At 37.1% G+C, this 15295-nt stretch overlaps 1 protein-coding gene across 2 annotated transcripts; it reads right to left on the bottom strand.

Annotated features, from left to right (window-relative positions):
• Positions 1-1729: 1729 nt before the first annotated feature.
• On the bottom strand, positions 1730-15295 carry SLC7A9 (solute carrier family 7 member 9). 2 transcript variants are annotated; one of them, XM_075101430.1, is made up of 13 exons: positions 15212-15295; positions 13925-14050; positions 12606-12753; positions 11405-11647; positions 10683-10808; positions 10262-10361; positions 8436-8480; positions 7973-8096; positions 6127-6230; positions 5163-5259; positions 3711-3860; positions 2942-3116; positions 1730-1964 (listed from the first exon to the last, which is right to left on the bottom strand). In XM_075101430.1, the coding sequence occupies exons 2-13, from the start codon at positions 14027-14029 to the stop codon at positions 1900-1902; spliced, it is 1482 nt and encodes a 493-aa protein (XP_074957531.1). In that variant the 5' UTR covers positions 14030-14050; positions 15212-15295; the 3' UTR covers positions 1730-1899. The 2 variants fall into 2 exon arrangements, with proteins under 2 accessions (XP_074957531.1, XP_074957532.1); XM_075101431.1 differs by lacking the exon at positions 15212-15295 and adding an exon at positions 14197-14278.

The raw sequence follows: 15295 nt of genomic DNA, 5'->3' as shown, positions 1-15295 counted from the left end.
GTCAACCGCTTCCCCAGGGAGATTATTCCAATGGTGACTGTCCTCAGTGCGAAAAATTTTCCTCTCGTGTCCAATCAGAATCTCCCCAAGAGCAATTTGTGTCCATTCCCCCTTGTCCTCTCCACATGACTCCTTGTAAAAAGGGAGTCTCCATCTTCTTTGTAGCTACCCCTTAAGTACTAGTACATGGTGATGAGATCCCCTCTGAGCCTCCTTTTCTCAAGGCTGAACAAACCCAGCTCTCCCAGCCTATCCCCATATGGCAGGCTTCCCAATCCTTTGATCATCTTGGTGGCCCTTCTCTGGACCCCTTCCAGCCTGTCCACATCCTTTTTGTATAGCGGGGACCAGAACTGAACACAGTACTCCAGGTGTGGCCTGACAAGTGCTGAGTAGAGTGGGATAATGACTTCTTTCTCTCTGCTGGCGATGCCCTTTTTGATGCAACCCAGCATCCTGTTGGCCTTCCTGGCCGCAGCAGCACACTGTTCGCTCATGTTGAGCTTCCTGTCCACCAGGACCCCCAGGTCCCTTTCCACAGAGCTGCTCTCCAGCCAGGTGGATCCCAGTCTGTGCTGCACTCCTGGATTATGTTTTCCCAGGTGCATGACCTTACACTTGTCCTTGTTGAACTTCATAAGGTTCTTGCTGGCCCACTCCTCCAGCCTATCCAGATCCTCCTGCAGAGCAGCTCTCCCTTCCGGAGTGCCTACTTCCCCACTCAACTTGGTGTCATCAGCAAACTTCATCAGGCTACACTTGATGCTGTTATCCAGATCACTTATAAAGATGTTGAATAACATTGGGCCCAATATCGATTGTTGGGGACTCCACTTGTGACAGCTTGCCAGTTTGAGAAAGAGCTATTTACCACCACCCTTTGGGTGTGGCCCATCTGCCAGTTCCCCACCCACTGCACAGACCACTTGTCTAGGCCATAACACATCAACTTCTCCAGGAGGAGATTTTGTGGGACCGTATCAAAGGCTTTGGAGAAGTCCAGGTAGACAATGTCCACTGCCCACCCCATCTCAACCAGGCCAGTCACTTTGTCATAGAAGGCCACCAGGTTTGTCAAGCACCATCTGCCTTTAGTGAAGCCATGTTGGCACTTCCGAATCACGTGCGTCATTTGACTTGTGATGGCCCCCAGGAGGATTCATTCCATAACTTTCCCAGGGATTGAAGTAAGGCTGATGGGCCTAGAGTTACCCGGATCCTCCCTCGAGCCTTTCTTGTAGATAGGGGTAACACTTGCCTTCCTCCAGTCCTCTGGGACATCCCCCGCTCTCCATGACTTCTGAAAGATTATGGAGGGTGGCCTTGCAATGATGTCAGCCAGCTCTCTCAACACCCTCGGGTGGATGGCGTCAGGGCCCATTGATTTGTGGGGGTCAAGCTCCTGTAGTAATTGATATACTAACTCTTCCTTCACTGATGGTGGGTCGGTGTTTGGTTCAATTGGCAATGTTGTTCCCAAAGCCTGGGACCCGACAGTGCTGGTAAAGACCGAGGTGAAGAAGGTGTTGAGGACCTCTGCCTTTTCAGCATTATTGCTGATTGACTCTCCTTTTCTGTTTAACAGTGGGCCTATGTTTTCCTTCTTTTTCTGCTTGTGGTTGACATGTCTGAAGAACCCCTTTTGTCTGTTTTGAGTAATTTCAATGCAGAAAGCAAGATACCATAACATATTAGCAAACAATGAAAACGGCTCTGCTGGACACTAATCTGGCTCAGAAATCTTTTATATATTTAACATTTTTCAAGTACTAAAGTGTTGCAAAAATAATACATCAATATTAATATAACAATTTAGAAAGTATAAATGTGTGCCAAACTCAATTGAATCTCCTTCAACCTGTATGGCACTTAAAACCAAACTGGTGCATATAAAATATTTTACTCAGCAGCTTCCTCTGCTGGAACAACTTCCAAAAGCATCTGAAGGTGCATAGTGATGGGCTCTGAGGAAAAAAAAAAAGTTGTTATTAGAGGCTTTGAGAGAACAGTATTACTCTTTAGACTTATACTATTTTTTCTAAGTGAGAAAATTTTCCTTGTGAGTAGTTGTCTTTTTCTGTGGTCATATCTCAAACTCTAAAACATAAGAGGTGAGGAATAAAAGCAATCTCAATACCCAAGCTACTGGATTCCAGGGTTTCTAAACTTGCTCGTAGTAAGGCACTATATTTCTAATTGCATAATTACATAATATTTAATAATCCCGGGCGTCAGGAGACAGATGATGGCGGGGGGGTAAGGTCTGTAGAACTAATTCTGGGCATTCTTTCCTCTTCAGCTGGTTCCGTTTTCCCTTTTAGAAACACCTGTGTATCATGTTTTCCCTGAGATAGTTGCAGAGAGCTGCTCCTGAGACTATGCAAAATGATTTTACAAATGGTCACACAGGGTTCTTGCAGCTTTCACATTACTCCACAGCACTGTGATTCATTTTGGTCTTAATGCTGTTAACATTTTATTTAAGATAGCAAAACTGATAACTTGAGCTAAAAGCAGAGTGGTTTGTGGCATAAGAATGTATGTCTGCTAATCTTTAGTTAATAGCTAAAGCAATGATTTGAAATGTGAACAATCGAAAAAACTAACTTTCCGGATAAAATATTTGTTAATATTAAAAGTCAGTTTTTTCATACTACTACAGTGATGTTTTAATTTTTTTTGTAAATAGTACCATTTTTCCTGAAGTCAGGCATTACTTTTTCTTCACAGGAAGGAACAAAATACAATATTTAGTAAAGCTCACTATATGCCGCTCACTATATGCCCCTCACTATATGTCTGGAAAATTGCCTCCCTCCACACCCCACTCGTGATTTAGATGGGATGGACCAGATAATGAGCTTCACTATGGTAATTACTTTAATCTAAAGCTCAGTGCTGTTCTGTTGAATTGGGAGCTGGCTAGCTGAGGTATACTTACTTGATATTTTTTGGGGCCAGTTGAATTTAAAGTGGACAAAAAGTACATAAACTATAAGTCCACTAAGTATAAATAAAACACAGTACAAATAGGCCAATTCCGGTGCACTGATGATTGGTGCCAATACCAGTAAAATGGAGACTAATGTCACTATGACTGGAATGATGATTGGTATCTGCAAGACAGAAAGCACAAAATTACTTGTTCATTCTTTTGCTCTTCTTACGGAAGTTGCATATATGAAAGAAGAATGTTTTCATTGCCTTATGCAGTTTTTCCTTTTAAAATTTATGTAATTAAATGGGGCAATTGAAAGAGTATCAAGAATATGGATAGGGAAAACTCTCCTGCTAAATCATTGATCAAGATATCTTTGTCTAAATTGCAGTGTAAAAATTTTGCATTTTAATGAGTCTGGGACCTGACTCCAGTGCAGTGACCTGGGGTCTTATTTTGGGTACTCTTACTGTCAGTGGTAGTCTGCTGACTGCAGTTTCCCATCCTAGGAGATCTGGCTTGTGCCCGTGGTCTGTGCGAGTAAAAACAGACATTGTGTAATCTTTTCCCAGTCCTTACAAGCTTTGTCCTAGTGCGAAACTAGACCAAAGAGAAGAACTACAAATAAATAGCTAGGTTTCAGGTAAGGGGGGGGAAAAAACCAAAGGAGGAGTCTGCCTGAGGATGTTGTTTAAATATCCAAATATCTAGGATGAGTTTGTGTTTCAGAATTTGTGAGTGGAGGAAAAGCCATACTGAATGCTGAACTTACCCTGATTGGTCTCCTGAGTTCCTTTCTTGTAAACCTCATAACAATGAGTGCAAGTACAGTTAAACCATAAAACAGCCAGACTGCGAAACTAAAATAATTTATAAGTGTATCAATGTCACCAGGGATAATATAAATAATAGCAATGGCCCCCTAAAAATGAAAACAAAAATTAGTATAGGCTATTATAAAAGAAGGCTGAATTTTACTTCTGTGTCAGTATAGGCTTATGTTTATGGTGTTCCAGAGTGTGATCTGTGAATGCTTTTGCTTAAGCAAATACATTTGAGCCTAAGTGTATTGCAGCACCTTTAAAGATAGTGTCCACATTCTGCCAACATGGGTTTATTTTTGTGTGCAATCTTAATTCCATTTTAAGTCAAAAGACTTAGAATTTGTATGTGTTAATCTGCTTTGTTGTTGACTGTGTATCTTGGAGAAGTGAGGATACTAAATATATTTTTAGGCTATTAAAGTTACTGGGAGTCAACAGAGCAATTGAATTTTGAGTTTATCTTGTTTTACCTTGAAGATAAGAAAAATGAGTAAAGTATATAAAAATAACAGAGAATACACAGAGCCATCCATATAGGTTGGAAAAGACCTTTAAGATGGAGTCCAACCATAAACCTAACACTGCCAGTTTACCACTAAGCCATGTCCCTAAGCACCACATCCAGACATCTTTTAATACCTCCAGGGATGGTGACTTAACCACTCCCATAGGCAGTCTGTTCCAATGCTTGACAACCCTTTCAGTGGAATAATATTTCCTAATATCCAGTCTAAACCTACCCTGGTGCAGCCTGAGTCTACTTCCTGTCATCCTAGCACTTGTTACCTTGGAGAAGCGAGTGACTCCCACCTTGCCGCAACCTCCTTTCAGGTAGTTGTAAAGAGCAATAGGGAGGTTGAGGGGAGACCTTTTCTCCAGACTAAATGACCCCAGCTCCCTCAGCCGCTTCTCTTAAGACTTGTGCTCTAGACCCTTCATTAGCTTCATTGCTCTTCTGTGGATGCGCTCCAAGATATTCTAGGTTTATTTTAATATGTATTACTGAACGGAATTGTTTTTAGTGAGATGTGAATGCTTTCTTACAGGGAAGAAATAGGCAGGCTAGTGATAGCTTTCTTTCAGGCATCCTGTGAAATAAAGGATTTGCCTCATACTAATAATTCATTTAATTTTCTTAATTTTGTTTTTATGCTGTGGATTCTTAAAAACATTTTGATTTTAAAATCCAGTTCTGGAATGAAACTGTTCAAATTGAGAAACTGGGGGGTTTTATGTAGCCTTTTCTCCTAGTGTGTATTTAATGTGTATTTTCTCCTAATGTGTATTTCTTGTCTAGACAGGCCAAAATCTATGTCAAGACTGCTAGTAAGAAATTATGAAAGCACGTATTACTGGAGAATTTTTGTTGATAATATTTCTTACTTCGAATACATACTTACATAAAATATGATAGCAGGTGCTGGTGTTAAACGCTTAACACTGATGTAAGATAGCACCTTTAGCATGTGCCCTTCACGACCTGCAACGTAAACAAGTCTGACAGAACAAAAGAAAGGCAGTCTAGTTAGTGTGGCACCTAGGCTTTAAGTGGCATTATTTTAAAAAAAATTAATTAGTACCATTAATTTTCAGGTTTGATTTATTGTGTGGCTATATCTGAATATAATTTCATTGGTATTTCCTTTGATATGCAGTAGGATTTAAGGAATATTGTAGTAGACTCAAAAAAGGGAAATAACCGGTATTAAAGCAGTGAACATAAAAATAATTCTGAGACAGTATTAAAGTAGTGAACTTGAAACTAATTTCAGAATCATTAGTTTGCACAGTTAATTTAAAATTATTTTGGAAGAAAATGTTAGCTACCATGTCCCTTTTCATTAAATATTTCATTTTTAATATGCTTCATATTAAAAAGCTATGTTGAGAATCTTCTGTCAAAAAAAATGGTCTTTACAGCCCTATCATATTCAGATGGATTTGAAATAAAAAATATTTTAAAATAGTAAATGGAAGTGTTAAACAACTAATAGAAATAGGTTCCCTTCCCAATTCTTATCTTTATCATTACTGGTGTAGTCGTGTTCTTGCTGATAATTTTAACTGTTTAATTCTTAGCTGTAAACTTGATGAGAGGTAAAAAAAAACCCCAAACCTTTTGTGCTATACCTGCTTTGAATTAAGAATAGGAGACCTTATTTTCTGATTTTTCAAACCTGCATAGCCACTGCTTCTTTTTGAAAACTAAACATAGCTAGATTTGCAGGTAGTTTTAAATTATATTTTGTATGTTTGGATCAGAAGAATCTCTGTATCTTTATGTGTGTAGATACATAAGTGTATAAATACATTTTTCTATCCTTTAAAAGTTTTCATTTTAAGATACTTAGAATGGGAGCTTACCTGCCTGCAGTAAAACAGGTCCCATTGGCAGATCCAATTGTAGAAAAGGCCACAAAGAGAGGAACTATCCAAGAAGCTGGATAAAGGACTCTATCTCCGAATGTCTGGGATATGGGATTAAAATTAATCACTTTTTTGTCATTTTTAACTACCATTTGGTATACTAAGTAATGTTGGAGCCTCTTTAAAAGTACAGTAAATGGGTGTATAAGGTATGTTACTAATAAAAACATATGGTTTCTATTTTGTGTAGTTATTAAAGAATGCTTTGCCAAATGGAGACCTGGATTAATTAATGAACCACTCTATAAAGAGTGGAATATTGTTGCTGTGGTGTTAGAGATGCAGCATCTGTAGGAAGCATTGGGAGACAGATGTAAAAAATACACAGAAATTAAATTCTGTTAAAGGCACCTCATTTGGGGATGTGTCTGCAAAACAAAAAGAAAGATAGCATTGCAGCAGAGGGCCGTGCATACACAAAGTGGTCTCAGCCTATATAGAAAGAATAACGCTAATAGCAATGGCATGACAGCCTAGGCCTTATAGATGAACAAGGAAAAGACAACCTTGCTAAGGCCCTCCACTGTGCTTCAGTTTTCACCTGTGCCACAGAATGCTGTTACTGCAGAATGGATTAGATACAATGTAGGTACGCTAATCTACTGCAAATAAATTTGAAGTAAAACTTTTTGGACAGGTAGGTTTTGGATTTTTAGTTAGGAGGTGGTTAACTCTTAAGTCAGGCATGCAGAGTGCTGGTTTTGCACAACTGTAACATCAGTGTTTCTTTGTCCGGTAGTGGGATGCTTATCAGTGCTAAGCTAGAAGTCTACTTACAGGTGTATAGACCTCTTTATACAGTGCACTCCTTTTGCTCCTTGCTATGCTGCCTTTGTACTCCTTAGTGGCAGCTTTGAGATTTTGCTGTTAATTTAGTCTGGGTTTAGTACTAGCTGATGTGTGTTGTTCATAGATTGTAAATTTAGTGGTGTACTGAAGAAGACTGGTTCTTAAACAAGATATAATTTGATATACATTGCTGTACCTCTTGGTGCAAACAACATGCTGAAATGCACTGAAGTTCTAAATTTTAAAAGATTTAACATTTTAACATTTTTAAGTATTTCTACATTGGCGTACTTCACTGTGCTACACTGCATTTTGCATGCATGTCACATACTGTTAGTTTCCCAAAAAAACTAACATTAGGAAAAATTGCTGCATGACCTCTCAACAGTTATTTCGGAGACAAATGTCCCGTGGAAAATTTACTGAGTGGAACTGAAGAGACAGATATGTTAAGGTTTTAGAAATTTATTTGATCTCTAATTCTGTCTGTAATAGTATGTCTTGCAATCATGTTATAAAGGATATTACTTTGCTCTGTTAAGAAAAAAGGCAAGAATAAGGAGGAAGTGAATTATGGACTACTTGCTGTTATCTCCAGAAAGACAAACTTTGATCTGCTGTCATTTTGCATGCACTTGTTTCCCGGAAATATCGGAAACATGGAAAAAGGCAAAGCAGCAGTCAGATGTTACTTTTCCTTCCATCTTTTTGGTGCTTATGGAAAACAGTTAACCTCTGAGCTGTAACGTTTACAAAATGTTAGCTGAAGACTGCATTACTTTCGCTTGCCTATTTTTTCTTGGGATGTGACAGAACTACTGTTTCAATTAAGCATTACTGAAATAAATTTTACATTAAGAAAATGGGGAAAAAGGTAACACTGACAGCTGAGACAGAAATTGTTTCCCAAGAAAAATTACAGGTTCCTTTTTGCTCATGACTCTAATGCACACAGCCTTCTTCAGATGCTCTATTACAAAGTAAAGTGGCTTACCACAGCAACTGCCTGGGACTGCAGGAGTTCTGTTGAAGTCATTACGGTGAAATATGAAATGTTTATCAGAACGTAACAAACTGTAACCAAGGGGATTCCAATAATTATAGATAGCGGTAGATTTCTAAAGAATGCAAAAGTAAGACTCCATCAGCATTGCTGTATCACTGGTAGAGTTGTCATAGTAAACTGTGGACTCTTACTTTTCCCCATATGCTCTTTAGGTGTATTTACATTTCTTTATTGTAGAGCCATGGAAACCAGGATTTTAAAACAGGAAAATACAACTTTATGCAAACTTATGAAGGCTGTTATAGATGCTAATTAGCTATTGTCCGTTAATGCTTAAACCTTGAATAACCATTGCATTTAAAACCAAAGCAAAATACATGCCTGCTTCTACAAAAATATTAAGTGTTTGATTTCTGTTGTTAAAAAACACTGCTTTCCTATATAGTTTTACCTGTAAGGATTTTTAAGTTCTTCTGTGATGTAATTGAGTTGGTTCCTAGAAGGAAAAACATTCATACAATGTTATTAGCAGTCAGGTGTTTAAATACTAATAATATATTATAGAGTCAGGTGTTATTTCTTGTATTACTGGTTTTTACCTTTTCAGTTAAAAAAAAAAACACCTTATGGTAGGACCAATCTTTTACGTGGTAAAACTGTGGGACAAATAACTATGTATGGGAGCTTCTTATCCAAATGTCAGCCTCCTAATTGACCCTCTCTTCCTCCATTATCTTTTCCTGCTCGCAGTTTTAGAAGTATCACTGAGATTTTTAAATCAGATTGTCTTAATTCTTGGATAAAATACCCCAAATAAGAACAAAAATTTGGCAGACTTTTATCTCAGACTTACAGGAAGACCTTTGAACTTCAAGCTTTGCAATGTCTGAGTCTTCTCAAATAAAAGTGCAAGCATACCCCATGCCAGGACTGAAGCAAGCCTGCTGATGTTTCACAGTTGTTCTGTAAGTCATATTGTCTAGAAAACTGGCATGAAAACCTTTTTAAGGATTACACATATCAGAATTATAATTTCTAAATACTCATTTTTGCTAAAGCTTGTAGACCAGATTGAAACAAGATTTTTTTTTTTTACTCATCCACTTCTGAAAATGTGAGGAGTTGGTATTTATCGTTCAATAGGCTGAGTTTCAAATGTCAATGCCTGGTGTTTACATATTGAAATAATTATTTAGGCACTGGCTTCCCTGTCCCGGTAAAAAATCTAGGTGAGTGTCTGAATTAGCAGACTTACATGCCTGAGTTAAGGCACTCAAGCTTGGAAATAAAACCTGAAAGAGGAATCCATTTAAAAGTAAATACAGTTATAAGCATCTAAATGGGACTTGCTTTGTTGTTAGTTAATATTCTTAATTCTTTCCAAAATATGGATCTATATGCAAAGTTTCGCAGTTTGAACATTTAAGAATAGCATTAATGGATCGGACCTTGATATTAAATTTGTGTCAAGAGAGCCCTAGACCAACAGACATTCCCTTTAGTTTCAGGAAATGAAATGTGTAAGCTGTTTTCTGGATAGCAGGGATTAACTTAAATATTCTTGCCAGTAAGTAAGTTTATTCTTATTAAAATAATTCTGGAAAGCATTCTCCTGAGTATTAACTATAAATGCTTTATGTAGAGCATAAATGTAAACCTAAATCCATGCATATGTGTGATTATTTTCAAATGAAAGTGTTTTCTTAAGTCTAACAGGGTAGATAGTAATGGATAAACAGATGTGGAGATTTTATATTGAAAGCTGCTCAGGGAAGAGACTTCAATGTTTTGACATTAATTCCAAATGAAACTGAATAAGAAAAAAATTGAAAGTTGAATCTTTTGAATTCTGACACTTAATATTTTTTTTTTCCTGTACTAATCAAACACTGCTACATACTTCACAAGAAATTGGATTTGGGGTAACCGGTAGGGGTTCTGGGAAGGCCCTTTTGCCTAATGTAATGGAATCAAACTGAGCTACATTCTCATGACCACAACATCAAAGCACCAGCCCTTTCAGGATCTAGTATAGTTTCTTTCCCTAATAAACAGCAACTTTAGGATTTGGGGGGGGGCTTGGGATTTTTGGGGTTGTTTTATTTTGGGGGTTTTTTTAACCGAACTGGTGTTCTTTTTCCAGAATTCATTAAGAGATTCTTAATAACAAGTCAGATGTTAACTTTTTCAGATTATATCTTTGAGTTCTACAGGGAGAGAGCAAACCAGTTAAAGGCTGTTAAACTGTACCCATTAATGCTAGTAAAGATATCTTACCATCCATCGTATGCCCAAAGTCCATTATAAAATGCCAGACCAATAGAACTAACAGAAATTTTACTGTCCTTGAAAGAATCTTTGAAGTTTTCAGTTTTTCCTGCAAATAAGATATAGATTACTGATCAGTGTTGAAATTAATTCCTTTAATCCACACCAGGTGAAGAAACATTCAAACATCTGTTTCATGTTTTAAAACATCTCACTGTTAAAATCAATTAATACCAATTTTTCCATTGGTCTGTAGTGTTCCCACCCCCCTTCTCTAAAACAAAATACCATAGTGCCCAAGAGATCTGGAACTAAAACCCTGAATAGAGAGCACCTTATTGTGGTGCCACTTCTGTCAGTGGGAATTTTTTTTTTCAATGGTCATAGTAGAAGCTAAAATAACTTTTGCAAGTAAAGTATATTTAATTACCTTGTGCAAGGAGAACAATTCCACTTATAATAATGATTGTGACAATGATCATCTTAGCAGCTGTGAGAAAATTCTGGAGATAGCTTCCCAGCTTCACGCTCAGTGAATTGACTATTGTAATTACCACTAAAAGAAATAAATTTATTAATTTCTGCATTAAATTTTTCAGAATTCAGAGTTGCTGGTTAAAACCTTTTCCCCCTCCCTTATTTATTCTACTGCTTTTTTCCTCACACTGTTTGTCTATATTATTGAGACAGGTTTCTAACATACTATGTTTGGATAACTTTTAAAATAGCAAGGAAAAACAATTATGAACTAGATTGATAGTACCTTAACAAAAACAAAAAAAAAAAATTGAAGTTGCACAGCATTCTGATAAATACAGAAATAATTTCTCCATGCTTAATTTTTCTTCCTTTTCTGCTAGAGATAAGCATTCGTTCTACAGCTGTATCTACCATAGTAAGAATAAAAGGAATTTAGGACTAGGAACAAACCATTTTTAAACCTAGCCTATTTATATGTTGTTGAATTAGTTGTTGTGGGAGGGACTCTGTAGAAAGAAGAAAACTGTGTTCCAAAGTTTGCTGTTGCTTTCAGTGTAGGGTCACTTCCTGATGTCTTCATGAAGACTGACCTGCTGAAGTCTTACTGTGCTGAATAGAAATTGCTATACAATTATGGATCTTGTCTCTTTCTTAAAAAAGTATGAATCTTACCAATGGCAGCTGCTGCAAGACACTTGATGACAACTTGGGGTGGATCACAACCCGGATAAAAAGGAGCTGATGCATATTCCGCAAAGCTGAGACAAATGATTGCAAATGAACTGGGTTTTGTGACAAGTAAGCTTGTCCAAGAAAACAAAAATGCTGGAATTGGGCCAAATGCTTCCATAAGGTAAGGATATTCTCCCCCGGATTTTGTGATCATTGTACCAAGCTCAGCAAAACAAAGTGCCCCTGAATAACAAGAGAAGCACTTATTACTGGTTATTTAGCTTATGTACTACTTAAACTATGACTGGCTAGAGCAGGTTATCACTTTTTTTATAGGTAGCAAAGTTAAGGAAATGGCTATATACAATAAATTATTACTTTTTTGTGTGTTTCAGTGCACTTTATGTGAAATAAAATTTTAATTACTTTTGAACAATTGGAAAAAAGAAAAACAAACTAGTAAGTTACAGTCCAGAATTTACTCCTATTTGTGTTTAAGACTTCAGCAAATGAAGTATAAACATTCTGATTTCTTATTACATTTTTTTTAATAAACCAACACCATAAGAAGTATCCAAGTGATAACTGCATTGGCTGACCTACCCTGTGGAAAATTGAAAAAAAAAAAAAAAAATGGACTAGCTGCACAATTTTACTAAGCTCAGCTTTAAAGGACAGTGATAATTCTAGATTTATTGCTGTATCTGGCATTTTGCTTAAAGGTTGTTTTTTTTGTGTATGCCGTGTACTTGACACAGTGCCCAGATAATTCCTTTTTGGTTTACTTCTTGAAATATTTTGGGGTGCTTAGTGCTAAATTTTCAGATGATAGAATATTAGGTTTACACAGTTTTACAGGTGGAAAAACAGAAGTAGCTAGCTCGCTTGCCAGTAAATTCCACACTTTGCTTGTGCTTTAAGTAGAGAAGTATTCTCTTTATCACATTTAGTGGCTGAAGTAAGCAAAACTAAAACTTGCTTTCAAAAGGACCTGAAAATGTGCTTTACAACTTTAAAAAAATAATTTATCTTTTATAAATAGCACACATCTTAAATTTTGCCTGACTGCTGCTACAGTCGTCTGGGTCTGGTTGATTTTGGTCTAGGTGCCATTAGCCAATTTGTGAAATGAGAGCAGTATGCAGAAATAGTAGATACAAAGATTTAAGCAAAGGTTTAAATTCTTTGTTGACCTATTTACCTAATGTTGCAAGAACTCCACAGGCTGCCCAGATGATTAAAGAAGGACCCACAGCTCCAACATTGGCAAGTACTGATTTTGGAGAAACAAAGATACCTGAGCCAATAATTGTACCAACAATCATACAGATTCCACTGATGAGGCCCACCTTGAAATAAAGGAGAAGTTTTGGTAATTTCTAATAATTCAATAATTTTTTATTTAATACAGTTATAGTAATTGTCGTGACTGATTTATTTTTTCAGCTTTCAACATACAGCTTTTACTAAGTAATATAGTAAACTGTGTGAAGTTTCTTTTCTTTCCAAGATGCATACACACCCTGTGGCATACTCCTGCTGTTCCTGGAAGTAGTTATTTGGACTTTGTCTGCCTGTGTATTTGCTTTATTAAACCATCCATATGTAGGTCTGAAATCTAACCTTGTACAGGTGAACATCCCCCTTCCACTATTTGATTAAACGCTGAAATTCTTTTATGAGAACTTGAGGAATTCTGAATTTTTTAAGCTTCAAAAATATACTTTCTTGGGTGGAGTCTTTTTTTTTTTTTTTAAGCAGCTGTTTTCCTCTCCTTGCCTCAGATATTTGTGCACAGGAGTTACCTTGATACAGCTAGGTAATGAAAAGACTATGTTCTCCTGACTTTGTAGTGACCTACATGTTAAGTGAAACAACTAAAACTTGAGGTGTCTCCAAAAAAACCAATGGCATGGGCTACTTAAATTTTATTGTTAGTTATGGCTAGTCTAATAACACCAATGTTTCACCAGTCTTGGCACCAAACTAAAACTACATAGAGAATGTTTTTCTAGGTTACTTCAATTTAAAGAGGAATTCCAATCCTTCCTGAGAGCAACTTGTACATCTCTCTTCAAAGCATATTGTAATTTTCTGGAGGAAACAAATTTTCGCTTGTCTTTCAGTACCAGTGGCTGTTTTACAGCCATAAACACTAACAAACTTCCAGAAGCAATGAGCTGAACAGCCCACTTCAGCCTCTGAGAAGTACGTGTGGAAAGAAACAGTAAAGTTTATGAAGTGTCTTACTTGATCAGCTTTGAAGTTATCAGAAAAATAATTCAAAGACTTATAACCACAATTAAAAAGTACATATTCTTTATCAGAGCTATTTAACTAGTAATTACCATTTTCCTAAAATGTAAACCAACCACACCGTCAAGACATTAGTACATCACTGCTAAATGGGATCACAATTGCAGTTTTTGTGCAATGATGGATGTGCACAGGTCCCCCTACTGCCTCCCTCGGCCAGCCCCCCACGCACGCGGACTGAAGTTGGAAAAGAGAAGGTTTTGCCTGCTTTTGTAGGTTCATCGTTTGGGGTTCATGACTCTGAATGGACTGTCCATCCTCTTCTCCATGGTCCCCTCCTTTTCTTTTCCTCAAGCTTTCTTCACCCATTTCGTTTACTTGTTGAAATCTCTAAGGAAATAAAAACAATCTATCAGTCTAGCATGTTAATGTTTGCTTGAGTTTTGCTGATAGAGATGGGTCCAAAATAGCGTAGTTAAATGTTTCCAGAAAACACAAACACTCACACACACAGTTGCTCACTCCCATCTAACTACCTGCTTGGAGATTAAATCGAAGAGGTGTTATGTCTACTTCGCCTCATGCATCTGACTTGCTGTGGATTCTTCTCATACCCCCCTGGCAGTGAATATCTTTCTACTGTCTCAGGTTACATTCAGCTGAGAGGATCTCCTTACCAGAACAACCTAGGTTTTATAGGTAGTCCCTCCTTTTAATTCCTCTGGAGGTTCAGGCAGATTGAATCTTTCTCCCACAGGCTAGTCTGTTGTTTTATCTAGGAGACCTTCTTTCTGATCTTTGTTAAATTAGGCCTTGTCTCAATTCCTTGGAGATGCAAGTATCTGCTAAACCAAGTGTTGTCTCCTGTAATTGTCTAATTAGCAGCTCTTTGCCTCAGAGAGTCACTTGTCTTCTCCGTGTTGCCTCAGGGTGAATGTCTTCTGCTGAACGTTTTATTCTGTTTAGAATTGGAATGTGAACAGTTTGTTTTCTAATTTAAATTTAGACTTGTGATATTTTTTTCGTGATGATTTTGCTTGTTTCCCGAGGTATTGGCATAAAATACAACCTGAGATAGTGAAGGAAAATGATTGGGTTAGGTCCTGATTCTTAAAAGTTGATTCAGTCAAAAATCTCTTCTCTCCTCAGACCCTACAATTATAATTACTAGAATCTGAATGTTGAAGATCATTTTGCAGTTTTACAGCCAGTAATTCAGGAATGCATCATGTTCAGGCAATTTAGGTAATATCCAGTAATTTTTGGCTACAAATACTGTAGCGTTTTGTATTGACAGAACAGCTATCTCAGTACCAGAAATATTTGGGCTATAAAGATATCCAGTTTATGTTTTGAATTAAAGCTTCTTAAAAGAAATAATCATGAATTCAACTTTTAAGATTAAACCTACAATAGAAAATTGCCTATGGAAGGAATGCAGGACTTGGGTCACGGAATTTTATTACAGCTTTGTGCCCAACTTCTCTCTTTCAAGTCTTGTATCCAGAATGTTTTAGTCATCATCTTGTAGCAATTAATGCCTTCACTTACCTTATTTATTTATAGTTGCTTGGTGTTAATCAGGCTCCAGGAATCTTTGTATAGCGTATTTTTTTTTCTCCCATTAGATTTACC

The sequence above is a fragment of the Phalacrocorax aristotelis genome, chromosome 8 (assembly GCF_949628215.1).
Source record: "Phalacrocorax aristotelis chromosome 8, bGulAri2.1, whole genome shotgun sequence".
NCBI classification, from domain to species: Eukaryota; Metazoa; Chordata; class Aves; order Suliformes; family Phalacrocoracidae; genus Phalacrocorax; species Phalacrocorax aristotelis.
The sequence above is the reverse complement of the archived record's forward strand: the minus strand, read 5'-3'. Positions and strand labels throughout refer to the sequence as shown.

Bases quoted from the DNA above. Each gene is read 5' to 3' on its own strand.
- SLC7A9 (XM_075101430.1), bottom strand. From the start codon at position 14,029: ATGGGTGAAGAAAGCTTGAGGAAAAGAAAAGGAGGGGACCATGGAGAA. The intron at 10,809-11,404 runs GTAAGATTCATA...TATTTCTTTTAG, and splicing joins TCTTGCAGCAGCTGCCATTG to TGGTAATTACAATAGTCAAT. The intron at 3,861-5,162 runs GTAAGTATGTAT...TTTCATTTTTAG, and splicing joins CACCTGCTATCATATTTTAT to GGGGCCATTGCTATTATTTA.